Source organism: Trachypithecus francoisi, unplaced genomic scaffold (genome assembly GCF_009764315.1).
Source record: "Trachypithecus francoisi isolate TF-2019V2 unplaced genomic scaffold, Tfra_2.0 Lachesis_group3, whole genome shotgun sequence".
NCBI classification, from domain to species: domain Eukaryota; kingdom Metazoa; phylum Chordata; class Mammalia; order Primates; family Cercopithecidae; genus Trachypithecus; species Trachypithecus francoisi.
The window spans coordinates 87,273,437-87,300,130 of record NW_022681468.1 but is presented as its reverse complement, the minus strand read 5'-3'; the positions used below and the strand labels follow the sequence as shown (position 1 = coordinate 87,300,130).

The 26,694-nt window shown below is 47.5% G+C and overlaps 1 protein-coding gene across 3 annotated transcripts in view; it reads right to left on the bottom strand.

The window, feature by feature from the left end:
* Positions 1 to 26,694, bottom strand: part of PCSK6 (proprotein convertase subtilisin/kexin type 6) — a 187,647-nt gene that overhangs the window by 119,969 nt on the left and 40,984 nt on the right. For all 3 annotated transcript variants that reach the window (XM_033188812.1, XM_033188813.1, XM_033188814.1), the window contains exons 2-6: positions 19,703 to 19,807; positions 7,822 to 7,932; positions 7,157 to 7,300; positions 5,829 to 5,905; positions 3,758 to 3,846 (exon numbers count right to left, since the gene is read on the bottom strand). In XM_033188812.1, the coding sequence (XP_033044703.1) occupies positions 3,758 to 3,846; positions 5,829 to 5,905; positions 7,157 to 7,300; positions 7,822 to 7,932; positions 19,703 to 19,807 (526 nt within the window). The remainder of the gene's footprint in view (positions 1 to 3,757; positions 3,847 to 5,828; positions 5,906 to 7,156; positions 7,301 to 7,821; positions 7,933 to 19,702; positions 19,808 to 26,694) is intronic.

Sequence of the window (26,694 nt, the reverse complement as noted above, 5' to 3'; positions counted from 1 at the left end):
GCAGTATCTCATCCTATAAGGAAAAAAGTTGTTTTTTGTTTTGTTTTGTTTTGATTAGCTGGGAAGGGTTGTGTTCACCTGTAGTCTCAGATACTTGGGAGGCTCATTTGGAAGGATCACTTGAGGCCAGGAGTTTAAGGCTGCAGTGAGCTATGATTGTGCCACTGCAATCCAACCTGGGTGACAGAGCAAGACCCCATCTCTCAAAAAAAAAAAAAAAAAAAAGAAGTCATAGGAACAAATCATATTACTTAAAAGGGAACAACAACAAGGATGACAATTAACAATTGACTCATCATCCAAAACAATGGATAACAGAAGACAATAGAATAACATCTTTAGAGTGTTGAAAGACAAAAAAAAAAGTTAGAAGGTTATGTTCAGCATAATTTCTTTTAAGAAAAATGAAGAGAAGCCACTTTCAGATAATATTTGAGAGAATTTTTCACCAGCATACCTGAACCTCAACAAATACCAAAAGAGATGAGAGATAGCCTCAATAAATACCAAAGAGCCTGGAGACAGGCTGAAGATAAATGGAAAGATGGAAATCTGAAGCTAGAAAAAGGAAGGAAGACCAGTGGAATGCTACACATGTAAGTAAGCGTATTTCTTTTCATAAGCAGTTTGCGGTCAACCACGTGTTTAAAACAAGAAGAACAGAAATGCACTGTGGGTTTATAATATGGGAAGTAAAATATATAAAAACAACAGCACAAACAATGACAGTGAGTGTGGATGGAAACAACCTTAGATTCATACATTATATAGAAAGTACACTATTAATTCCAGATAGCCTGGGATGAGTTAGGATGTGTGTAACAGGGATATTTTTAAATTAATGCATTGAATATGGTTGAGCACACGCTGCATGTGTTATACTGGGTATGCCATTGACAGAGAAGAAAGAGATGATGGCCACAGTTCTGGGCCTCTAGGAGCTCAGCATGTCTTTGGAGGGAACCAACAAGGAAGATGGCACAGGACCACGTACTGAAGTTTAAAGGGGCAGATGGGAGCCCAGGAGCGGCAGAGCAGGCATTCTGTGAGGGCAGAGCATGAGGGTATGGTTTGAGCCTGACATGAGAGGACTTGACTACCCGTGAGAGTGCTGAGGAGACAATTAGGTCTGCGGCATGGGGCTGGGGTCAGCATGCCACATAAAGATTGAGGACATGAGGTGGAGCTCACACCCCTCTGCAAGGTAGGTGTGGGGTTGAGGCTGGCCTTGACCCAAGGATCTGGTGATAGCCACTGGCTCCAAAGCTGCTGCAAACAGCTTTAGCCCCTCCACACAGGCAGCCACCCCGCTTCCTCCTGGTTCTCCCTCAGAGCCCACCTCTGGGTGGGGTGCCCTAACACAGCCTCCCTCTCTGAGTGTGCTGGCACACAACAGGGAATTTCTCTGGGATGTCCCTGGAGCTGACCACAGAGCTCTTCCTTTTCATGTCTTTAATTTTAGTTGTCACTCAGGAGACTCTAATGCGTACCCTAACTTATCCCAGTCTATGTGGAATGAATAGTATACTACTTTCTGTATAATGTATAAATCTAAGAGAGTGTTCCCCTCACCATCACTGTTGCCATTTCTGCTGTGGTATATATATAACTTCCTACATTATAAACCCACAGTGCATTGCTATTATTGTTGTTTTAAACACATGCCAAATTCTATCCCTACATTCTCCAAATCTGGAGGGAGCACCTTCACTTGTAGGACTTGGGGAACGTAGGGAAACAGTTTGGCAATGAGTGTAGAACTATCTAATGATAACGCTGTATTTACTGTGCACCTTATCTGGGAGGATCTTTATGCATGTTACTTCCACTGACTCCTCCCCACAATCCATGACATAAGTGTTACCTACCTGTGTGATCCCAGGGAGTGCTCTAAACCAGTGCTTCTCAAATGGTCACTTGGAGACAAATCCCCTGCGATCTTGTTATAATGCAGACCCTGACTCAGTAGGCCTGGGGTGGGGATTCTGCGTTTCTAACGGCTCCCAGAGGATGCCATGCTCAAAGTCTAGGGACTTGGGGGAGCAAGGCTCAAGCAACCCTAAAGGTGGGGTCCACCCCTCACTCAAAGAGACACAAATGGTTTTTATTCTCCCACTGAGAGTCTCAGCAAGAGGGAAGGAGGAGTTCAGTTACCCCCTGCGGACTTAGCCCAAGCTGGTGGTTTCACACACGGTATCTGACTTCATCCTCATAACAAACCTGGGGAGGCAGCTGCCTCATGGTCATTTCACCCCACAGGTAAAGAAACCTTGGCTCAGAGAGGTTATGTAAGTTGTCCAAGGACACACAGTCAGTGAGTGGTGGGAATGGAACTGGCACCCAGGTTGGCCCGATTCTACAGCTCCTGGAGAGACATCTCAGGGCTCTGCACCCATCATCAAAGGCTCCAGGGAGAACTTATATATCTCAGTGTGCAAGAACTATCCACAAAGCAGTAAGGCCACTTGACAGTCTCCTGATTTGTTCGCAGAACACGCCCTTGGGGGTTAATTCTGTTATAAAATGAAAATCCAAGCCACTTTCAAGATTTCCATGGGAAAAGACAGGCAGAGAGTCCTAAATTGAGTAAAAGCTAAGGACCCTCTTTTTGAAACACAAGAAATTCCCCCAAGGACTAGTGATCCAGGGAACCTTGGCCCAACCTCCCTGCCTGGTACTGCTCATAAGCGCAGCCAAAGGGGCTGCAGCCACCCTCACCAAGGCTCAGTGGCAGGAACGGCAGTGCCCGGGAAGGTGGCTTCCCACTGCAGTCACCTGAGTGAGCAGGAGCACCTTCGAACTGAGAGGCAGACAGGTCTCCTGGGTGAAGCCGCGGTCCCTGGAGGCTCTCTGGCACTCCTCTCTGCTGCCCCCACTTGCTCAGTTCCCGGGTCACTGACATGCACCTAGAGGGGCCTTCAGAGCACTTGGTGACTGAGCTGTCACACTGCTGGGCTCCCATGGGGAGCAGAAAGACATTCAACACTTTCCTCCAAAGCCTCATCCTAGCAAGGGCAGCTTGATTGACCAGTGTGAGAAGCTAAATGGCAAGGCCAGATGCATGCAGGGTCAGGGGCAGCTGCTGCTCTATAAAGGGACCAAGAAGAGCTGACTCCCTGGTGAATGAGATGGGGGAGAGTTGGATCCAGGGAGCACTTCACAGAACAGAGCAGGCATGAACTGCCGTAAGGCACAGGTGGACGGAGCCAAGTGGAGAGGCAGGGGGAGGCAGGGATGGGAATGGTTCAAGCCCAGGCATAAATCGGGAAGACCAGATGTGTCTAAGGGACACTATGACAAATGTCCTCTAAGGCCAGGGCAGGGGCAGGAGAAGTGGTCCAGCAAGCTTGAGTGGGAGTCGGAACCCAGGGAAGGCTCTGGTCCCAGGTAAAAGCTGTGACTCTGTCTGGGAAGTGACAGGGAGCCACTGAAGGCAATTGGCAGCGGGGAATCAATGCAGCCTTCTAGGAGTCAGCGGCCAGGCCAGCAGGACCAGAGGAGAGAGAGTACCTTTCCGATGGGAACTGCAATGGCTTTTCAGGCAAAACAGTAAGTAGTTCCTCTGTTTTGAGGCCCCAGTCCCTGTGGGCCAGTTACCTGGGCCATGATACAGATGGCACTGCTGCTTCTGGCCCAGGGGCCTGCTGACATGGCCAAGGCCAAAGGACAGGAGGCTGCTGAGACCAGCGGACAGGGAGCTCTCCAGCTGCCCCTGCCCCAGGCCCCTTAGCTCACAGGCTGCTGCGCCCAGCCTTACCTCCTATTTTGGCATTGTATGCTATGCCCACGATGCAGTAAGAGTTGTTTGCTGAAGCAGCAACTTCTCCCGCACAACGAGTACCGTGTCTGAAACAAGGGAGAAAACCAAGTGAGGACGCAGCCCAGAAACTTTCAGCGAATTCAGTGTATGGCTCAGTTCAATGTAACAAGAGAGTCAGTTGTCCGAAGCCCAGAAATGTCATTAAAGCCCATTTCCTGCAGCCCCTCTCACCACCAACCCCACTCTGGGAGAAGGCACAGGCTTCTGGGAGAAGCCTGGGTACAGCCCTTCCTGGCATCCTGAATGTGGCAAGTGCTCATTCAAGGTAACCTCTTCCAGGATGCCTCCCCTGACCCCCATGTTGGAGGAAGGTGCCTGCCCCAGTGCCCGTGGCCCTATACCTTCCTCCTCCCAGCATGGGTAGTTGGCACATGGCCACTGCTGTGTAGGGTGGATGCTGCGGCACCTCGGCCCCATGTCTCCTGTGGTTGGCAGCATGGACACCTGCTGCCCAGCAGGATGAAAGAACGGACTGGTGCTGATGTCACCTGCCTCATCCCCTATGCGCCTATAACACCATGCTCACCCTGAGGCAGCCCTTCCTGTGCTTCTAAGGCCATTTAAGCTGGAGCTGAGGAAGAATGCTCTAAATTAAACACTCAGCAGCTGGGGGACTATGAAGAAATGACCAGAAAAACAAATTGCTTTCCTCAGTAATGACCCCATTCTCTGATGTGCCACATCGGGTCAATTCCTCCAGCGGGGTCCAAAATAGGAGCAACTTGAAATAGCACATCTTTGAGAAGAGTCCACAGAGGATGGAAATCATTGATTCAAATTTAAAGCCGCCTTTAAAAATCGCCCCAGGCAGCAGCCCTTTGGAAGAGAGTCATCTGTCCTTCCCTGGAAGCTACACAGCTTCAAGGCCAGGGCTATTTCCGGGGTCACAGAGCTCGATGGATGGCTCAGGATGGGGCTGAATCCTACCCTTCAAGGGTCACTGCATGGTATGTGGATCATTCGTCCTTTGCCCCAGGCGTCCTCACTGGCAACAGGAAGGGCACCTTGGGACGTGCATGAGACTGGGCCGCTGCAGGCTCCCGGGAGCTCTGCAGCCTGCTGTGTGGAACTCCAGTGGCTGAGGCTTCCTGCACAGCACTGCCTGTGCATCCGTTTGTGAATCTCAGAATCAAAGCAACCACAAACTAAAAGACTATAATCGGGGACGCCCCCTCAGCAAGCATCTTGTCAACAATGGGGAGGAAGAAGGCTTTTATTATTTTCCTCTAAATATTTTTGGAGGAACGATAAGAGCTCAGGGTATGGGGCATGCTGACGGAGAAAGGAAAGAGACAGCAAATGAACTCCCAGGACCAAGCCCAGGGCAGCCATTTACACTGCAAAGTCACCTGGGCTCTGTCACCCCACTGCCTCCACTTGCAAAGTGACAGTGACACAAAAACACCCGCCATTTCTGGAGAATCTGCTGGGTGCGTTCTTCACGCATCATCTCACTGACCCCTCCTGTGACCCTGTGACGTAGGGGACGTCATTGGCCTGGACAAGCCTCTAAGACACCAAGACATGAATTTTCAACCAGCTCACCCAGCATGTACGCAGCCAGTAAGTGGGAGAGCTGGGATCTGAACCTGGGTCTATCCAGCATCACTCATGCCCCTTCTACCTCATTCCTAAGGTCACAGTCACAAAAGCTCAGGCATGTGACCTATGTGCTCAAATAGACCAAACTGCTGTCTTCACACACCAGGTCATGGAGACTGTTAGACTTAAGGGCTTCTTTTAAAATATTCCAAGAAAGTTGGACACATTTCTAGCTGCCCGCCAATGGTGACACCTCAGAGGAACAGGCTAACTCCACAGAAGCTGGCCATGTCTGAAGGGCTGTGCCTGGCATGGGCTGTGACTCCTGGATAAGCCTGCCTAGCGCCCAGGCAGGGAAGATACACCGGCAGTCACCGCCTCTCCAGCTCCCTCACACACACATTCAATAGCGATGCTGCAGGGAGGGGAAGAGAAGCCGGGGAGAGGAGGCAAGGTGGTGACATACTTATTTTCATTGCTGGCATCATATCGTGGAGATGGGTCATAATCATTGCCGTTGACATCATAGCTGGCGTAGGAATCCTAAGAAATGGAATCTTGGTGAGTGAGGAGAAATGGTGCGGCATATGACAGCTCTGTTTAAATGGATTTTATGTTCTATTGGCAAACAGAGAAACCACATGTGGGATTCCTCTTAGTATAGCTATAATCTCCTATATGTTTTTATCGTGGTAAAATATACGTGACAGGAAATATATCACCTTAACCATTCTCGAGTGTATGGTTCGGTGGCATTAAGTGCATTCACAGTGTTGTGTGACCATCACTGCCACCCATCTCCAGAACTCTCTCCAACCTGCAAAACCCCATATCCACTAAAAACTAACTCACCATTCCTCTCTCCCAGGCCCTGGCAAACCCCATTCCACCTTTTTTGTCTAAGATTTTGGCTACTCTGAGTCACTCATGTCAGTGGAATCACGCAGTATTTGTCCTTTTGTGACTGGTTTATTTCACTTTGCATAACGTCCAAGGTTTATCCATGTTGCCATGTGTGTCAGAATTTCCTTAATTTTATATTTTCAATAGGTATGCTTTTGTTTATATAACTGTAATAATAGTATTCACATAATTTTACATCCTCCTTTTAAAATACATGATGAAAGCTTTCCAGTGTTATTGACATAGTCTGCAAAATTCATTTCTAAGGGCTGCATAATGATCTGTCAGATGGATACAATATGGTTTACTTAATCACTGGTAGGCACCCAGGTCCCTTAGAGGATTTCAAGCGTTCATCATATTTACTATATGCCAAGCTTGCTTCCTTACATTTAACTAATTTAGTCCTTACAATAACTCCATGAGAGACCAGTTCTCTTATGAACCCATTTTACAGATGGTGACACTGAGGCACAGAGAATTAACTTGTTCAAGATCTCAGAGCTAATCATTTGCAGACCCAGGATAGGAACCCAGGTACTCTGGGCCTAGAGACCATGTTTTCACGCTGTCACCCTGTCACTGTTCGTGTTGCTACTATCTGTATGCTGATGATCCCCCTCCATGCATTTCTTAGTTCTTTAGGCTCCATTCCTAAAAGTATATGTGACTCTGCAAGCATGTGGATGAATCCCTCTGCAAAACCCTTGCCCCTGAAAGTAGCAAGTAGTAGAATATTCATTTTCCTAATTCTCTCCAGCATAGTTTTCTTTACTGCCTAACTTAATGGGAGTTGGAGGAGAACGGGACCTTACTGTTTTTAAACTTGCATTTACTTAATGACTAGCACAGTTGAGTATATTTGCATGTCAGTTCCGAGGATTGACTTACATAATTTGGGGCCAGGTCAGGGTGATTCCTCTCTATGCCATCATCGAGGATGGTGACCACCACATTTTTTCCTGTGTAGCCCCTCTTCCACGCTGCCTGGACATTCATTTCTGACCGGCAGCGACTGTTCTTGTCGCCACAATGCTGTAAGCACAGAAGACACAAAGTCCCCCCGCCATGGACATTCCAGATGCAGAATTGACACTCGGTGCACATCCCACAGGAAGACGCTTAGGCTTGCAAGTAAATAAGGAGGGAACATCTATCCCTGCTTATGTAGCAGAGATGCTCTTTCCCAGTCAGGTCGAGACTCATGCAGAGCGCTCCCTTGCTTTTTCTGCACCTGCAATCTATCACTTTCCCAGGGCATCGCCTCCCAACAGGAGCTCTGTCCAGGGGCTTGGCTTTGCCATTTAGTCACACAGCCTGCATCAAATTGCTTCCCTTCTCAAAGAGCCCCCACCCCAGGCTGTGTGCATAGTTTCAGAAAAAATCCACACGAAAGCTGGTGCTGCACAGCCTTGACATAGGGGCTTTACACCCTCAAGGTGAAGTGTGTCTGTCTGGAGATGTTTGAATTTAGCTTCATTGGGGGGAAATTAACCCATTTCAGAGACCTGGCAGGGCAAGTGTCCTGGGGCAGAGAGAGGTCCTGTCCTACTTACCAGGTACCACATGTTGGACCAAATGGGGTCGTTGAAGTAAAGGGCCTGTGGGTCACTTCGCACCTGTCTCTTCACCCTTCGTTTCACTTCCTGTTGCTGGAGCCATTTCACCTACCAGAAGAAATGCAATTACTGTTTATATTAGAAATGATTTCTTGATTTCATGTAGCCTCTTTGCAGGTGCTACAGGCTTCCTTGTGCATGAATATCTGTGTCATAGATATTTTAGATGGTAAGTTCCTGGGGACATTTTCACTTCAAAGTGACTACATTTGAAAGATGAGAACTTGTTTGTATATACAGAGGAAGAAATAACACCACTCTGATAGATTTTGAAGTCGCTATACTAAAAGAAAGAAAGTGCTCACATCTGTAATCCCAGCACTTTGGGAAGTCGAGGTAGGAAGATCGCCTGAAAGACTAGCCTGGGCAACGTGGTGAAACCCCACCTCTACAAAAAAAAAATATAGCTGGGCATGGTGGCACATGCCTGTAGTCCCAGCTACTCAGGAGGCTGAGGTGAAAGGATTGCTTGAGCCTGGGAAGTCAAGGCTGCAGTGAGCCATGATTGTGCCACTGCACTCCAGTCTGGGCAACACAGCAAGACCCCGTCAAAAGAAAAAAAAAAAGAGAGAAGAAGGAAGGGAGGGAGGGAAGGAAGGAAGCCAGTCTTGTGAAGTTGCCAATAAATTATTTGGTGACCCTTGTCCTGAAGAAAAAGGAAATACATACATGGGAAAGCAATGAATGAAGAAAGTGTTTGGTTAATCGACATTGGAATTTGCTTTACAGCAAGGACATAATATGATAAGCCATATATTGGAAAATTTGGCAGCCACCAGCAACATGGTACCAAAACATGCACAAAGAAAAATCTAGAAAGGAATACAGCAAAATAGTAGTAGCATCAAATTCCTGGGTAGTGACATTATTGCTAATTTAAAATTTTACAATTACTTTCAGGATGTCATCAATTGTCTTTCAATCAGCATGATTTGTTTTCATGATCAAGGAAAAACGTTCACAAGGCTGTATCACTGATATTTAAGACCAAGGATCAAGGCACCAGGCCACCTGCAATAAAGCCCAGCCCCGTGCTCACCAGCTGTGTGACTTAGAGCTGGCAGTGAACATCCATGGCCTCAGGGTGGTGTCCACCCACACAGTGGGGACAGTCATGGGTTGCCACAGGGTTAATATACGAACACACAGAAAGCCCTCAGACCAGTGCCTGGAGCACACCTGCTCTTATCATCCTGGGTACACATTCTTTTCAAGTTAGAAAAGCTTTTTCATTTTAAAAGGATCTTGGGGTAAAGACTTCATGGGCCCTGAGTGGGAATGTTTCCTTTGGTCTTACCATGGCAGCTCCACCTGATTGTATAATGCTCAAAGCTGGGGTTCAGCCTGGCTCTGGGGCCTGAGATGGGCGGGATAAGGATGGGCAGCAGGGCTGTGCTCTTGAGGAGTCTGCACTACATTCAGGGGATCCCACCTATCAGAGTATGATGTGAGTTCCAAACAGAGCAGGCTGCATGGAGGAGGCAGCTAGAGGAAGGTGAGGATACAAGAGGAGGGGGAGGGGCCCCAAGGTGACCCAAGGCTGGTGACCAGGGTCGTGCTGGAAGCTGGAACAGAGCTACCTAAGGCTGAACAGGCAGGGAGTAAAGGTACCCAAGGGCAAAGGGATAAGATTTCCCTTCCTCCTCCCTGAGCCTCGGCCTCTTCACATCATCCTGACCCAGGAGAGTTGAGCACCTGCATACATAGCTCACATTTAGGACTGGGGATGATCTCCAAGGCATCCTTGGTGTACAGGACAAAATGCCAGAAGAGAGGCATCCCAGCCTGTCCCATCCCGATGTAATTTGTCTATAAAACACCAGCAGACCAGACGCCTTAGAAACACGGCAAAGGGCTCAAAATCAATTTCACGTCAGACACTTAAAAAATCCTCAGCACCAAGTCCTGGATAATTTATAATGGCTGCTGATAGATACTTTCACAGAAAATAAAACTATAAAATGAGATATTTTGTTCCTAATACCTGCTGATGGCATTTTGCAATGTCCCCATATATTACTGCCTGAACTAGAAAGCTTTTACCTGGTCTAAGATGCAGCAAACAATATTTCATAATCTGTTAAGCATCCTATTATAAAATACAGTGGTATGTAGATCCCGCGCAGCCCAAAGCTCCCAGGGATGTTCTGCCCCACCTGCCAGGCTGAGCCCTGCTTGTGCTAAGGGGCCCCGAACTCACTTTCTGTTCTAACAACATCCAGCCCCTTCCAACTGTTGTGCCCACCAGACCACACTTCCAGTCAGAGGAGGAGGCACACTCTGCCCTTCCAAGCCCAAGTGGATGACGTCCCACTAATCAGCTGGGAGATGTGGGAAAGCATAGAGCCAGAAGTCATAAGAGCGTTCCTCGGCAGGAAGGAAGAGCCTGAGCAACCCGGCCCCTGGCCCTTGCTGGGCTCTGGGAAAAACCCCACATCACTGGCATACAGTTCTGAGGGAAGCTGTGATAGCCTGGGGCCTGCAGCACAGTTTGGGGCTCTCTCTCTGGTGTGGTCACAGGGGCAGCCCTCTCTCTGCTAACAGACCTTCTCATTGTAAGTCTCCAATGGCAAGTGAGGTGCTGTCAGGCCAATGGAACTGAACGCTGTACAACAGATGATTGACCAGGCACGGGGGCTTCTCTGTGGAGATGAGGTGCAGGCAGACAGTGCAGTCGCAGAGGCTGATTCGCCCAGCAGCCTCTCTGTCCCTTCCTCTGGGTTCCAGTCACTCCCTTCCTTCTCACTCAGCTCCAGGACAGCACAAGGGGATCCCAGATCCCACTTCCTACCCATCACAAAGAGAAAGTCATTTTCCAGGTTCACCTTCCCCAATGTCTCTGGACAGCAGGCATCCTGGGGTCACTTATTCTGTGGGTCACTCAACAAAAACGCACTGAGTCTTCCTGTTTGTCTGGCGCTAGGTTCTGGGAAGATCAGCATGAATATACCTGGTTCCCAGCCAGGACCAAAGTGCCTCTCCCTCCCCTCCCCAGCTGGCATGCAAAGCTCTGCCTTCAATGCCCCCTCGGGGTGAAACCAGGAGCCACCTGGACACTCTGTGGAGGTCAGAGGTGTGTCACCAGCCCCAAAACAAGTGACTAAAACTCCAGCTCTCCCATCGAACGGAAGCAACCCTCACAGCTTGCAGTGCACAGAGATTGCACCATTGCACTCCAGCCTGGGCGACAGAGTGAGACTGTCTCAAAAAAAAAAAAAAAAAACAAGAAGAAAAAGAAAATGTGATTAGGTCTTAATGACTGCTGGATGACATCTGTTGACTTTTTTTGTGGAAGATCAACTATAGGTGATTTGGGGCAAAGGCAAGGTTTGCCAAATGCCACTTCTAGCCCAAACACAAACCATCTTTCTCTGCAAATCTGTAGAAAGTGTCAGGATTTCTTCAAAGTCATATTTTGAAGATAGAACTTCACTGTGATCTTTTTCCTTTTCTCTATTTCCCAAATGTATGTCTCCTGCTAAACATGCAGCATACTTATAGTTCTAACCGTGAAGAAGGCTTCAGCATCTTCTCAAGACAAGTGCACAGCAACACTTTCTTTTGTAGTGTGTGCTTCCTCCAGCTTTCTTCTTGAGAAGTCAAGTTAAAATGAGGCATCCGTTGACTGTCCCTCTGTTGATAAGGCGAGGTAAAATCTAAGGATGTTCCTAAAGGGTAACACAACAAGCAGAGACCCAGGAGGGGGCCCTGCTCACGTTCCAGTAAACGGCCTGCCATGTTGCAGGCTGTCCGTGCCACTGACTTGTGATCCTTGTCCAAGTGTCCTTTCAGCAAGCAGCCATGGGCAGCCTTCGCCATGTCTTCTTCCCTGTGGGCCACAGGTGAGCCAGAAGCTTGCTGACACATCAGTCCCAGGTGTGACAAGCAACAGGGGCGGGTGTTTTGAAACTTTCACTCATGAGCCAGTGTCACCAAAGAGAGCATGAAATCCCTCCCACTTGCACTTCCACCCAAAGCCGCCACGTCCTGCCCTAACTTCAAGCCCTTGCCTATTTGTGGGGGGCCCTGCTGTGGCTCAGGAAGGCCCCTAGAAGTTCTTGGGAGCTGGAGAGTCCTAAAAGGAGAGGGGCTTCACAGTCTTTGCTCTGAGATGGAGTGAAGGCCACAAAGGGCATACACAGAGACCCTCCCCCAGGGGTCCAGGGGTCCCACACAGCATCAAGGGAGTCAAGCTGCTGAGGTTCCTTGAAGTACACACCAGCAGGGCTGGGGACACCAGGTTCACACAGGTTTGCACAGTTGTAGCCAAAGCAAGGGAGACAGCTCAGCCCGCTCTTTCTTTTCTCTTTTCTCCCTGGTTTCATCAAAGTGAAGGCTACTTTATTCTGTAACTGAAAGAACAAGGGGACTGCAAGCCAGCTCTAACTGTATACCAGGGCACATCAAGGGAGGGAGTCAGAGGCCAGACCTTGCACCCAGGAGTCACCAAGCTCTAAAGGCTCCTCCAGGAGAGAACAATCAGAGCACCATAGAAAATAAACCTGTTATTCTCTCTGTGTGGGAGGCGGGCACCCTGCCTGGGCCTCTGCCTCCAAGCTGTAAAGCCATGGCTGGGACCAGTCCCTCTCTGAGAGCTTGTGCACTCAATAGTCTATGGTGCTTAGATCTCGATTCCTATCAACCTTGACTGCTCTGAGCACTTTGCTGGGCCAACATCCAACCAGCTAAAGAGCTAAATGAGAAGGCTGAGAGGTGAATTTAAAGAAAGAAAAATCCCACTCCTTGACAAGTGCCTGTCACTGCATAACGTGCAATGTGGCCCTTCTCTCACTGACAGGCAATGATTAATGCACCACGCCGGAGTCTTCTTGCCCTGGATCCCACAGTCCCTCAAGGAGTGGAAGGATAGGCTCAGGTCCCAGAAACCCTAGAACTGTTTACAAAATGGTGCCAGCATGAGCATGATTTCTTTTTTCTTCCGGAGAGCGAGAGGCCCCACAACTTTCATCAGCTTTTCAAAGGGGCCTGTGATCCCCCCAAATGGCTAAAAACCACTGAACCAAGCTAGACAGAGGTAGAAAGCAGATAAAAGTTTTCCCTGAGTGAGGGACTGGTACTATGGCTGTCATCGTCCAGCAGGGCAAGGGGACCATCACCACAAGTGAGATGATTAAATGATTTCATGAGAGCCCATCACAGTGAGGTGCCCAGGCCCACCTGTGGCACTGCACTGGCTCACCTTGGGGTGGGGCTGGGGGAAACACCAGGCTGCCATGGCAACCACACAGCAGGAACCCAGTGAGTAAGCCTGGGCTATAGAGGAGGGGGAGGAGGAACCAAAAAATAAAAGACATTCTAACTCAGCCTAGAAAGCCACCCCTACCACCACCTCCCATGTCATCCAGGCAGCTGCAAGCCCAGCTCCCTCCCCACTTCCTCACCTGCAGCCATAACTGTAACAGTGTAGAGACCATTTCTTGAATTCGTTCCATCAAAGTTGAACTACAGGTGCCAGAAGACCCCTGCTTAACGGTCATGAGAGAGGGAAGTCTTCACTCTGCCGATGATGGAAATGGGACGGTGTGTGTGAAAGCTCTTTGGGAAAGTGAAGCTATTCATTTGTAAGTTAGTTCTGATTGTGCTGAAAGGGGACAGAAGGTGCCCCTCCCCCTACTGCCCGCCACCCACCCCCACTCACTGACAACAGAAGAGGCAGCCAGAGCCCAGCTTCACCTATTGTTAGGGGCTGACCTGTGAACCCCTAAATTCTTATGTTGAAATCTTAACCCCGGATAGCTCACAATGTGACTCCAATGGGAGATAAGGGCCTTAAAGAGGTAATTACGTTAATATGAGGTCATGATGGGGGGGCTAATCCAATCTGACCCGTGTCCCATGAGAAGAGGAGATTAGGACAGAGCCACTCGCAGAGAGGGACAACCATTTGAGGATGCAGCAAGAATTCAGCCATCTGCAAGAGACCTCAGAAGACACCAACCCTGCCAACACCGTAATCTCAGTCTTCCCACCTTCCTAATTGCGAGACAATACATTTCTGTGGTTGAAGCCCCCACATCCTATGGGACTTTGTTACAACTGCCCCAGCTGACAACCTAGGAAGTCCGACGCTGCTCAACATATCTGATACCCAGTCACTGTCCGTACCTCTGTTATTTTAGCTCCAGCAAAACAGGATACAGCTTTGTCGATTCAAACTATATTTAGGATTTTTCTATCATTTAGCCAAGGTGGGTCAGAATTTACTTCTAAAGTATTTACATAGAAAGAAGTTGCTTATGTTATACATATCTTGCTTATGTGAACCAAATCTGTGGAACTTGAGATATGCTTCAGTAAGCATTGTCTACTGTTCTCTGGGTAGCTGCTGGACTTGTAAGGGAGTTAAAAACAAATGGTATGTGGCCTTGGCCCTCGATAACTTCCTGTTGCATTGGCAAGAGATGGGCTTGCATGCTTTGAACTCCAAGTTCCTCTCTCCCGATGCATCCGCAGAGCACGGTCAGTTTGCCTTCCCATCGCTTCTCCTCTGGTTCTGGAATACTGAACGCCCTCCCAAGCCTGATGATCCAGGTCCCCCAGGAACCACCTGCAGCTCCCCTGCTGACTCTGTCTCTGTCCCTGACAGATCCCAAACAAACTGAACTAGTCATCGTTCCCAACAAACACTGCTGTGTGCTCCTACTCCAGGGCCAGATCTAGAATACAAACATACTTCTGCTAGAAGAGCAGGCCAAGTCTGCAGCCTCTGAGCAGGCTTCCTGGTGGCAGGGCTACTGGAGCCCAGAGGGGAAGGTAAGGAAGACAGCGACAACAGGGGAAGGTGGGGAGCCATCTGTGCAAAAGCTCTGCAGAGGGAAAAAGAGTGAAAGTCATCCAAGGAGGACTTGAAAGGCCAGTGGTGTCTGGGACTCAGGGGGCCACCGGAGACCAGAACAAGCAGGGTTTGGGAGGTGTAGATACAGCTTTGTGGCACCATCAGGCATGTATTTCAGAGGATCCCTCAGAAGCATGGGAGGTGACTGGCTGGGGCAAGGATGCCCATATGAGGCCAGCAAGGGGGGCAGTGCAGTGGTGCAGGCAAGAGATGACAGGAGCTGGGCCTAGGGCAGGAGACACAGGACATGGCAGGGCCGGGTTGTACAGGAGGTGGAGCAAGTGTAGCGGGGAAGGAGAGGTTACCGGCACTGCAGTGACATGTGGATGAGTGCTTCCCTCTGAGACAGACTTGGGTCAGAGACAGTGAGCTGGGTTTGGGACATGTTGACTTTGAATTGTCTTTGAGACATCTAAGTGGAAGGGCAGAGCATTCAGGTGAAAGAATAAAATGGTGTGGTGTCTTTTAAGGTATATTTACACATTCAAACTTTTTACCAATTCCTAGTAGCCATACCACTAGAACCAGCTCGGTGGTACTTAAAATGTGAACAGCCAGCTTCTCACTGTCATTTGATCACCCTCATGGGGGAGCAGTCCACTGTCCCCATGTGGGCAAATCCACTGGGCCCTGGGCAGCTGCCTGGCCCTGCCCTCAGTCCATTACACAGTTCATCAACCCCTGAGACCAATGTGGTCACTTACTGTCTATGTGCTCTTGTCAGGAACTTTCTGTTTGTTTGCACTTTGAATTGCTCTAGCACACAAAACTGTTAGATAAAATTCCATCTGTGGTTAATGGAAAGATCTACTTCAACATTGCATCACTTGCTGGAAAGAAACCCGAGCTTTGATTAAACTCTGGGGGCAAAGTCCCATCCTACAAAACGGAATGCCTTCTCTGGTCCTTGCGATCATTTTGCAACTTCTAAACTTTAAAGCACTGAAATGAAGCATCAAACCGAAGCCTCCTACGGCCCTATAAGGAGCCACCAAGGCTTCCTCTTTACATCTTTATCCTCCCATTTCCATCACCAATCTGGCTGAGATCTGTAGGGAAGGAAAGAGCTGAACCCAAGTCATCATGCTAAAATGTAAGGTCTGGAAGACACAGGCAGCAACGACTAAGTATAAGCCAGCTTGGAACATAATCAGAACAAGTAATTTTAAAAAAATTTGTGAGCCCCTTCAGTGATTGGTCGACGCTTCTGTAATATCCACCCTTCTCCAGACTTTTGGCAAAAGAACAAGTTAAAAACAAATGCTTTCAGTTTGCTTAAATGACAAGCCTTGGAAAAACCCAGCGACCGATAACTGCACATTGAGAACACTGGGGCTGTTCCTCCAAGGCTAGGGCTGAGTAACAAAGCAATCTGAGCAAAATGGCCCTTTTCAAAGATGGCAAGAAAAACATCAAGTAAAGGTAATTAAGAATGCAAGGAAAATGACTGTACCATTCTGGTACAGGATCAGTGCAAAGAAGATGCCTAATAAGTGTGCATGCACACACACGTGCTTAACAAAGTCCTGCTGTTGACCCCCTCTTGAGTTTTGTTTTGCTTTCACAAATGTACATTCTATCTGCTTTTATGTGACATGGGGTGGATTGTAAATTCCATCACTTATCAAAGCACTTTTATACAATAGGGACTGGAGCTAATTAAAATAAAATACCATCTGCATTTGATTGAACTTTATCCTAAGCCCCATAACATTCATTTCCAGTTTGGTCATTTGAACACAATGGCGGCCTTGCATTCCAAAGTTTCTGAATAATATTAAATCATCTTTCCTTTTGTTAATGATATTAATTACACAGCTCTCCAGATGTGAAGGTATCACAAAAATGCTTTGCCAATGTAGGAAAATGTTCCGATGCACTGCAATAAAAGATAACACTAAATACTTATATAAAACAGCTAATTTCACCAAATATTTAATCGTAATGACTGGGCAGAGTAAATATTAGTCAGACTGACAGCTAATTGATTTGGTTTGCATTAAAGCTAGACAAATTTAAACAGAGGTGTTTCAGTTGCGATTCTGAATTCATAATTCGTTCAGATGTCTGTGTGCTTTCCCTGGGGCTAACCATTTAATTAGAACTGTGAGAAACAATCAGCCAATCCTATGAAAGTTCCAGGAAGGCCTGGGATGCCCAGGCTGTTTACCTTTCTTCCTTTCTCCTTTCTTCTTTACTGGCAGGATGCATCGATAGCAGCCTTGCCAGCAGCTTATTAAGAAGCTCTGTGAAAAGGAGATTTTTATTTGAAAAAATTTAACTGCTATGGTAGCCTTTGCCTAGGAAATCTCTATCCTTCCTTCTGCTGGCTTCAAGGAGACAACTAATGCCTGGGAATGCTTTACCCTCGGACCCAAACTGAATATAGGACTTTTAACACACCTCAAATGGGTCAATCAAGCAGCTCAGGTGCTGCAGAGAGGAGGCAGGTCGAGGGCATGGTGGCCCTCAAGCCCTCCACAGAGTCTGTCTCTGCTGCCTCAGACTGCCTTGCTTACGCACAGGTCTTCCACCCCCATCTTCATTGAGGACTCAGCAGCACAGAGACCTGCTGGGAAGCTCTGCGTCACTCAGGCACAGGGTCCGGCACTCAGCAGGTGCCCCATTAATATTTTTGGAAGGAAGGGATGAGCAGTCAACCTGAGTACCTTTAAAAGTTTTAAGATAGTCACCAACAACAGAGGATGCAGTCAAAACACAGATTAAGTCTCCTATTTCGACTCTGCCTTAGTTCTAACAATTAAGAATCTGCTTTATTAATTCTTGGAAGGCCTCATGGAAAGAAGACTAAGAAATCCACGGTCCCCGTCTCTTCTGAGAGCATGCCTATGAGAGGGGCTTCCTTTTTTTTTTTTTTTTTGAGACGGAGTCTCGCTCTGTCGCCCGGACTGGAGTGCAGTGGCCAGATCTCAGCTCACTGCAAGCTCTGCCTCCTGGGTTTACGCCATTCTCCTGCCTCAGCCTCCCGAGTAGCTGGGACTACAGGCGCCAGCCACCTCGCCCGGCTAGTTTTTGTATTTTTAGTAGAGACAGGGTTTCAGCGTATTAGCCAGGATGGTCTCGATCTCCTGACCTCGTGATCCGCCCGTCTCGGCCTCCCAAAGTGCTGGGATTACAGGCTTGAGCCACCGCGCCCGGCCGAGAGGGGCTTCCTGCATGCAAACAGCTTGCTTTCATTGTAACTATCCGCATGGTAGCAATTCAACAACTCAAAAGACTTCAGTTGAAGAATGAGGATGTTTCTTCACAAGGCAGATTAAGCGCTTGTTTAAAGTGAAAGTGTGGAGGGGTCCTGCATCGACTTCTTTCCTAGCTTAGAATTTCCTCCAAGATGACAGATGACAGTCTCTCAACCTCACAGAACTCACGCTTCCTCCGGGATCAGCCTATGCACCCTGTACAGAGGCCCCCTGCTGCTCAGTTTTCTACTGATCCACACTTCCCCAAGTGCCTCACTCTTTGGGAACGAACAACTACAATCTGGCTTTTTTCCTAGAGGATTAAATATACTGGCCCCTTTGAAAAACATTCCTTCATGTTCCATGGTGTAAGCACAAGTAGACGTAATCGCACCCCCATGTGATGGGGTGAGATGGTGCATGTAAAGTGCCCAAGCACACAGTCATCCCTTAGTAAACAGTTAACTCCTTCCCTCGCTATGAAGGAATAATGGAATTAGCACAATGTTTTATATCTATCTCATTTGACTTATCCGTATCTACCTATCCATCCATTCATCCATCCATCCACCTATAAAACCAATCCAGAAATATATTCAAGACAAGTCTGCCTTTTCACAGCCCAGGTCCATGGGTGAGCTCCATGAGGACCACTTCCTCCATGAGGACCAATCAAAACCCTCACCATGCAATGCCCCCAGAGAAGGATAATTCAGGCACAGAGCCCAGAGATAGCACGTCTCTCCAACCAATCCCTGCTCAGTCAGTACAAAAAGAGCCCTGACTGTCATTGAAGTAGGTGGGTTGGGGCAACACCAAGAACCCATTTTTCCTTAAAAACTTTACTGTAAGTGTTTTCTGGAAATAGCTGAAATAGTATAGTGCACCGGTTAGGGAGCCCAAACAAACATCTAGCACATAAATTAACTTTTAAGAGAAGATGATTTCTGTGACCTAAAACTATGATTTACCAATGACCTCCGTTCCTCGTTGGGGCTGCTACTGCTTCTCACGTGAACTTCATTTTCCTTCTCAGCACTCATCACCCTGTGATATATCACATATCTTTCTATTTCCTGCTTCATTTTCTGTCAGCCCCGCCGCCAGCTCCACGGGCCCTGGTGTGGACAAAGCCAGCCGCATGGCAGGTATTCCAAAAATACCGAATAATTGAATTCATCGGAGGCTCACTTGGCCATCTTAAATTTTTAATCTTGACAAGTATCTGTTGATTGGTATTTGTCAAACCTTAATTTCAAGTCTATGCAGAAAGGAAATATAATTAACCACCCAATAAATATGGATTATATTACAATTTAAAATGTTAGCTTCTTTTCAAATCACACTTGTTTTAATCCTGAAGATCATGTGAATCTTTGAGGAAAAAATGTCAGTTTTCAAATTCATAGTAATCATTAACATACATGTTATGGCAACCACAAATACATCCACCTGCCTGATCTCTAATTTCATTATTAAAATACTTGCTTGAATTGCTTAGAGTTTTTGTTTTATGGGTAAGATTCATATATGTATCTCCTGTAATTATTGTATTTTGTTGATTTTAGAATGCTGAGAGATCTTCACTCACATGATTGAGTTCAGATGGTCTGATATGTAGCTACACCTGTCTTGTTGTATTTAAAGTGAATGTGGAAAACTCATGTCTATCCAGAATCACATTAAAATCCAGACTCTGCCATTTTTAGGACCGTAGACCCAAACCCTCCAGCCCTTAGGAAAGCATTCTGACCATCTGTACCTGGGGGTCCATTCTGAGGAAGGTGTGAGGGCCTCTGCTACTCAAGGTCGATCTTTTAAAGGTTTTGCTGTGATAAAAATGGTAGTAATCTTCCAGGTTTCCAATCTGCAAGACAAGAAGCAGAATACCATCAATTAATAGTCTCACGAACAGCTTCCAAAATCTTCCACCCCACAAGAATCTCCCCCTTGTCTGAGGGGCTCATTCTTCCAGAGGAAACATACCCTCCACTGTACTGCTCCTCATATCTCTGGCATGTATGCAGTGTTTATAAACATGAAGGTGGATTTAGACACTCATTTTTAGATAAACAACACTAAGTCATATTTCCCATGGAGCATATACTCCACCACATCTCACGGTAAATTAACATCATTTAAAGTTTGGACTATCGTGGCCAAGATTTTTGGACAGAAATGAATGTTCGTTTAGAGCCAAGCATCCCTGAAGTAGCTAAGTTGGTGTCAAGTCAGGTCTACACCAAAACATTCATTTATAAACAAATTCCATCCTCTCCACCCCATGGGTAAACTGAAATATCAAAGAATGAACACTCACTCTCAAGTGCAATGGGACAGCCAAAGAAAACACGTGGATCCATCTGCTTGGGGATTGTGAAAGGGTCAGACGAGAACATCTAAACCCCCGAGGTGTCCCAATTTTCTGCCAGGGGCAGTTTGTCAGGACAGATTTCAGCTTGAGGACCGGACGGAACCAACAGCAGCCCTGTGGCCTAGCCCCTGACCTTCAAGAAGGGCTGGCCCTCACTGTAGCACCAGCTCACCCTCACATCTGACCAGGCTTGAGCATGGGGACATTATTATTGGAAGCCTGCTTCTTGGCTGTAGAGAGGTGCTAGTTGATCACCATCCTCCAAAAATGATTTTAAAATCAAGATGGACTGAACATCATATAGACTCTCAAGTTGATCTTCTCAGGCTAAACCATCCTAGTTTCTTTTCCAGCTTGATTAAAGGGTAAATTTAAGACTAATGGTCCTCTACAGCAGTTCTATATGATGATTACAAACATGGGTTTTGAATCAGAACAATTTGGTCCAAACCCTCCCTACCTATCCACCAAGATTAGCCACGTGACCTTGGGCAAGGATATTTGACTCATGGGAATCTCAATTCCTTAAGTGTAAAATGGGGATAAAAGTACTTACCTTTAAAACTTAAGTAGGACTAAAGTCTACCCGACTCACAACTCCTTGGCTTCCCCCACCTCATACATAGCCATTTAGTCTGCTATGGTCTGACCTCAACAGAGTTGACTGGCCCAGGGGGAGACCTGGAGGGACTTGGATACTGTGAGTGGCCATTTTCACATCTTTGCACAAGAAGATAAGGCAGGAGTGCAAGAGAAAGCCTCCGAGCCCCTTTACTACCCTTCAGTTCTCCTTTCCAGCAATCCTGGTAGCCTCGGTGTCTCCTGTTCTTGGGTTTAGGAGACACCACTTTGTTCCGAAATAAAGAACTCCCTTTTCTACTTCAGCTTGCTCCAGTGTGTTTCCGTTGCTTACAACCACAGAACATCAAATACTAAGACAGTCATGAGGAATAAATAAGAATCACCTATATAGAGCCTAGTTTAGTGCCTAGAACCTAGTGGGCATTCAACAAATGCTGGTGGTCCTGGGAGCTCTCTCTCTGGCTCCTCCACTCCCCTCTCTGGGTCTGGGTTGCTTTAGATTTTAGCCAAATCCAGGTCTGCATCTAATTTGACCCCTTCCCTCTGGGTGACCTGGGCTTACCCTCTCTGTTTCCTTATGAGACTAACAACCACCACCCTGAAGGGTTGCTCCAAAATTTGAATGAGATAGGTATGTGTGAAAGAGCTAGCAGAGACCCAACAGTAAGGTAGTAAGTGCTCAATACACTGTTTCCTGCAATTCTGATTCTCACATTTTTCTGCCATCATAAACCTCATTATTTCTGCCCTATTTTTCTCACAAGCACTTTTATTTTTCTTCCTACAGATAAGTCACCTTGCTCACTTCTTCAACAAAGTTAATTGCCACATGTATCAAAAGGCTGCTCCTCACCCACACTAGAGCTGTTATTTAGCAACAGAGGCAATCATGGAGTCTCAACTTGCAGCAGTGTTTAATCAACATGTTTGCTTATAAGCTGCCACCATCCCTGGGAGATATTACATAACTTTTGGTCTTTTAACTCTGGGCATTCAAGTCAATTCCGTTAGGGACATGGAGAAACTAAGAGTTGAATAAAACTTGCTGGCAAAGAAGCAGACTAATTACAGAACTGTTGACTCTTAGCAGGCCCATGTCAGGGTGGCCCTGGAAGCCATTCAGGGCAGCACCTGGCCTTTGAACGGCTAAGCCAGGCTTGGGGCAGCCACCTTTCCCCTCAAAGGCCAGTCCCAAAGCCATCCAGCCCCCTGCCCCGGGGCCGCCATGACCATCCTTTGCAAAGACCCCAGGGTCTGGGCTGATGTGAACTGTTCTCCATGAACGATCCACGAAAGGCACAGACAGTCCCCAGAAAGCTGACCAGTCCAACCACCTCTGGAGGCAGCAGCGGCCAGAACTCCATTTGTTTGGACACTTACGTCCTGCCTAGCATGAGAGCTGGGGGGCTGGGGAGGGATGCTCCCACTGCAGGGGAGAAGGGGACACCAGCCAAGGCTGCCCTTTCAAAGCTAGCTGCAGAAGAAGCTAGAATCATACAACATTTGTCTTTTGTGACTGGCTTATGTCATTCAGCATAATGTCCTCAAGTTTCATCAGTGTTGTACCATGTGTCAGAATTTCCTTCCTTTTTAAGGCTGACTAATCTTCCATTATCTGCATACCTCACATTTTGTTTATTCATTCATCTATTGATGGACATTTGGATTACTCCCACTTCTTGGCTACTGTGAATAATGCTGCTGTGTACAAATATCTGTTCATGTCCCTGCTTTCAATTCTTTTGGGTATATATCCACCTACTGTTTTTTGATAAATTTTCTTGGAACATAGCCACACCCACCCTTTCCCTGCTGTTTATGGCTGCCTTCCTACTATAATAGCAGAGTCGAGTAGTTGCAACAGAGATCCTAGAGCCCACGAGGATAAAATAGTTCACATGTGAACTTTGAAAAAGAAAAGGTTGCCAGCCTGTGATGTACAGCATTTGCTTCTGAGAGTATCTGGGGAGTTCACCAAAGTCTCTGATGTCAAGCATGGGTTCCCTAGGTTGGGAAGTGGCAGTCCATACACTGAGTGACTCTGCTGATAAACAGGTGTGGCTGCAAACCTAGACCTTCAGCATCTCATTGAGTCTCTGAGCCGTGCTTTTCCCATAAACCTCTTGTCAGATGCTCCAAGAGGCCCCATCCTTCTGTCTGACTCATGTGATCCTGCCCTCTGCTCTCCCCTCGAAACATTAGGCATCAGGTCAGGAGTGTGAGGTTTTCATCATGGGCAAAACCAGTGAAAGAACCAAGGGTGACACAGCAGGAGGCAGGGGCAGCTGCCCAGGAACACAGGCCCATTGAACACAGGCCCAGGAACTCAGCCCGGATGATGCTGCATTTACGATACAGCCATCGCTGTCTCTCCTCCCCACTCACCTAAGCCCTTCTAGGCTTCTCACCTGACCTACCACAGCAGGGTCCACCCCAGGTAAGAGGAAGTCCTGCCCCTCCCCAATGAGGGAGGCTGTTCCTTCACAACTCTGGGTGCCTTCATGGGGAAGGGGGACAGGATTTGAGGCTGTGAGGCCCCCAGGCTCACACAGGGTCACCTGTGGGGACGTGGCCACTGGCCTGGTTCAACATGAAGGACACCTGGCTGCCCTCTGGCCCTGACTCACAGATTAGGGTATGAGAAGGACCCACAGAGATGTCCTCATTTCACAGATGAGTAGACTGAGGCCCAGGGAGGTTAAGACTATGTCACACTGTGGGGCTCCCAGTTCCTAAACCAGCAGCCTCCCCATTCTGCTCACAGACAAGCAGGTGACAAAACTTGATACTAAATGACATACAGATACACAAGTAGGGTTCAAAATGATTGCCACACTTTCAGGACCTCTTCAGGGTCAAATGGGCAGGGCTGGACTCAGGAAGGGGGCAGCCTAAAGACAAAATCCCAAATAATCCTCCAGGGAAAGTGAGGTTCTTTTTTTTTTATCTGGCATTTGCCCTGATGGCAGGTGTTCCTCCCTGCTCAGCAGCCTGGACATCCTGGGTAGCTGCTGCTTGGCTGTGGCCTCAGACACTGTCCACACCAGGCGCTGGCTCTGCTCCTGTGCTCACAGCTAATTGACTATGCACCACTTCTCCAGCCAGTGCCTGAGCAGCTGCCTTTATAATCAGGAGTGGTGGCTTCCACGGATTGTCACTATTGGAGGGTCCTGGCAGCCTCCTCCTTCCCTTGATTATAGAGAGGCGCTGCCTCCACCATCCCAGGCTACTTCCCAGTCCTGCTCAGCCCCGTGTCCTCCCCTGACCTCCATCTGCTCTTCATCAATGAATCTGACTGCTAGTCTGCAAGGCATTGTTTTTTTAATGTCATAACATAAATTTAAATATGTTCTTGTTCTCTTTCATGCCCATGATATATTCACAATGAATTAATTAGAGCCCGTCTCGTGCACCATTCAAGAAAATAAACAATTTGCTGAATACAGGATGCTCATGTTCCTTTACTCAACATTGATAGGTGATTATATGCATTACTTGATAAAACTGGTAACATCGTTAAAACTTCATTACAAACCTTGCTAAATGTTCTTGACCAGAACAATGGGAGAAATGAGATCAAAGAACTCACAGTGAAGAGAGTTTAATGTAGTGTAATACTCTTTAAAAAGATGATCTGACATTTAAAAAAAATAGGTAATATGTGCACATGACATAAAATAAGGAAGGTACAAAAGGGTATAGAGTTAGTAGGGAACAGCAATCCCCCCTCCTTCACCGGTCCCCCAGCCAGGGTTCCTCACTGTTGCTGAGTGCTCCTGGCTCATTACAAGAGCAGCTGATGGTTGCCGGGCACACGCCCCACTTCAGGCAGCAAGCTTGGAGTTCAGATGAATGAATAAGTTTGATTTTCATAACAACTGTAAGGGGTAGATGTTATGACTGTCCTCCTCTTACATATGGGGAAACTGAGGCACGGAGCAGTGAAATTGTTCAAGATTCATTTAGTCAATGAATAGTCAGGATTCTTCACTGTTGAACCTTCTGCCTCTTGGCACAGTTAAGACTGTTAGTTGCCGGGGGGATTTCAGGCACCTTGGTCCTTGTCCTTTGCAGCAGGTTCTTTCCTGGAGAACCAGTACCCTCAGCATGTGTGCACTTTCCTTCATTTCAATAAGGAAGTCATGGGAGATCTATATTATGTTTCACGTACATATTATTCCATTATGTCCGTAAATGAGTATGTGCGCACGTGTGGATGTATCGAATGTGTGAGTGCTGTTGTACACATGTGTACACATATGCAGATGTGTGTGTGCGTGCTTATGTATATGGATGTGCAAGTGTTTGTATACAGATGTATATATATGTACACAGTCATGCCTCAGCATCAGTGAGGGACTGGTTCCAGGCCACCCTGCAGATACCAAAAATTGACAGACACTCAAGTCTCTGATATAAAATGGCATCATATTTGCATACAACCTACACACATCCTCCAATACTTTAAATCATCTTTAGTCTACTTATAATACCTAATACAATGTAAATGCTATGGAAATAGTTGTCACACTATATTGTTTAGGGAAAAATGACAAGAAAATAGTTTATACATCCACCATACATTTTTTTTCATGTTTTTGACCTGAGGTTGCTTGAATGTATAGATGTGGAACCTATGAATAAAGAGAGCCAACTGCATATGTATTCAGGGGTGTGTGTGTGTGTGTTTGTGTATATACATGTGTATATACATATCCAGGTATGTGTGTTTATGTAAGGTTCATAAACAAATGACTCTGAAACATACCAGGTGAGTCCTTGGTTTTCCCACAGTTCTCACATCCAAGTTAACCTCCTGGGGCCACTGCCGGTTGCCCTAACTCAGAACCCCAGATCTCTGGCTCGCCACCTTGGTACATGTCAGATTCACCTGAGTAGCCTGAGCAACCCCATGTGGGTGTGGGCTTGGCTCCAGATGGATGTTCTGGTTCCAGAGGTCTGAACAGCCACTGGGCACGTGGGTTCTGAAACCCCCCACCCCCCCCACCCCGGAGAGAAGCTGAGCTGTATCCAGGAACTGTATCAGATACTGAGAAGGCAGGCCCAGAAGGCTGTTTCTTCATTTCCTGCCAGCCAATCCCGGGGCCTTCCAGGCTCAGCTCAGCATCATCTCCTCTGGGGAGCCTCTCCCGCCCAAATGGGTTCTAAGCACATTGCTCCATAATGGCTGAGTCCTCCAGGGGCTGGGCCAGGTCCGCACCATCTTTATCCACTGGCTCCTGGCAGGACCCCTAGGTCAGCACATAACTTCCACCACACCAGAGCAGAATCAACAACACTGTGCACCCTCGCCATCCTGCACCCCAAACCTTTCCTCTTGAGGCATTCCTTGTCTTGGTAAAAGCCACCACCAAACCTTCCCAAAGTGGGCTCTTACATGGCTCCCAAACCCACTCCCCACACCACACCAGCCCTACTGCAGGCAGCCCCATCCCTCTGCTCGGACCCTCGCTGGCCTCTTAGTCTCTCCCGTACCACTGCACTGACATTCCCACCCTGATTCCTTCTTGTCTCAGAGGGTACATGACCAGCCAGGACCCCTCTCCAGCCACAGGCCTGGCCCTGCCCACACTGTCCTCTTTTGTCCAGTGTAAGGGACCCTGCCCTCACTCACTGTTTCATGTCCCTGTGCTTGCTCAAGTCCCCTCACACCTACAAGACTAACTCCTACTCTGCTTTTAACCATCACCTCGGCTGTCACTGACTCCAGGAAGCCCTCCCAGACCTCCCAGGTCCTGTCTGCCCAGACATAGCTATCATACCCTTCATCCTCCTTC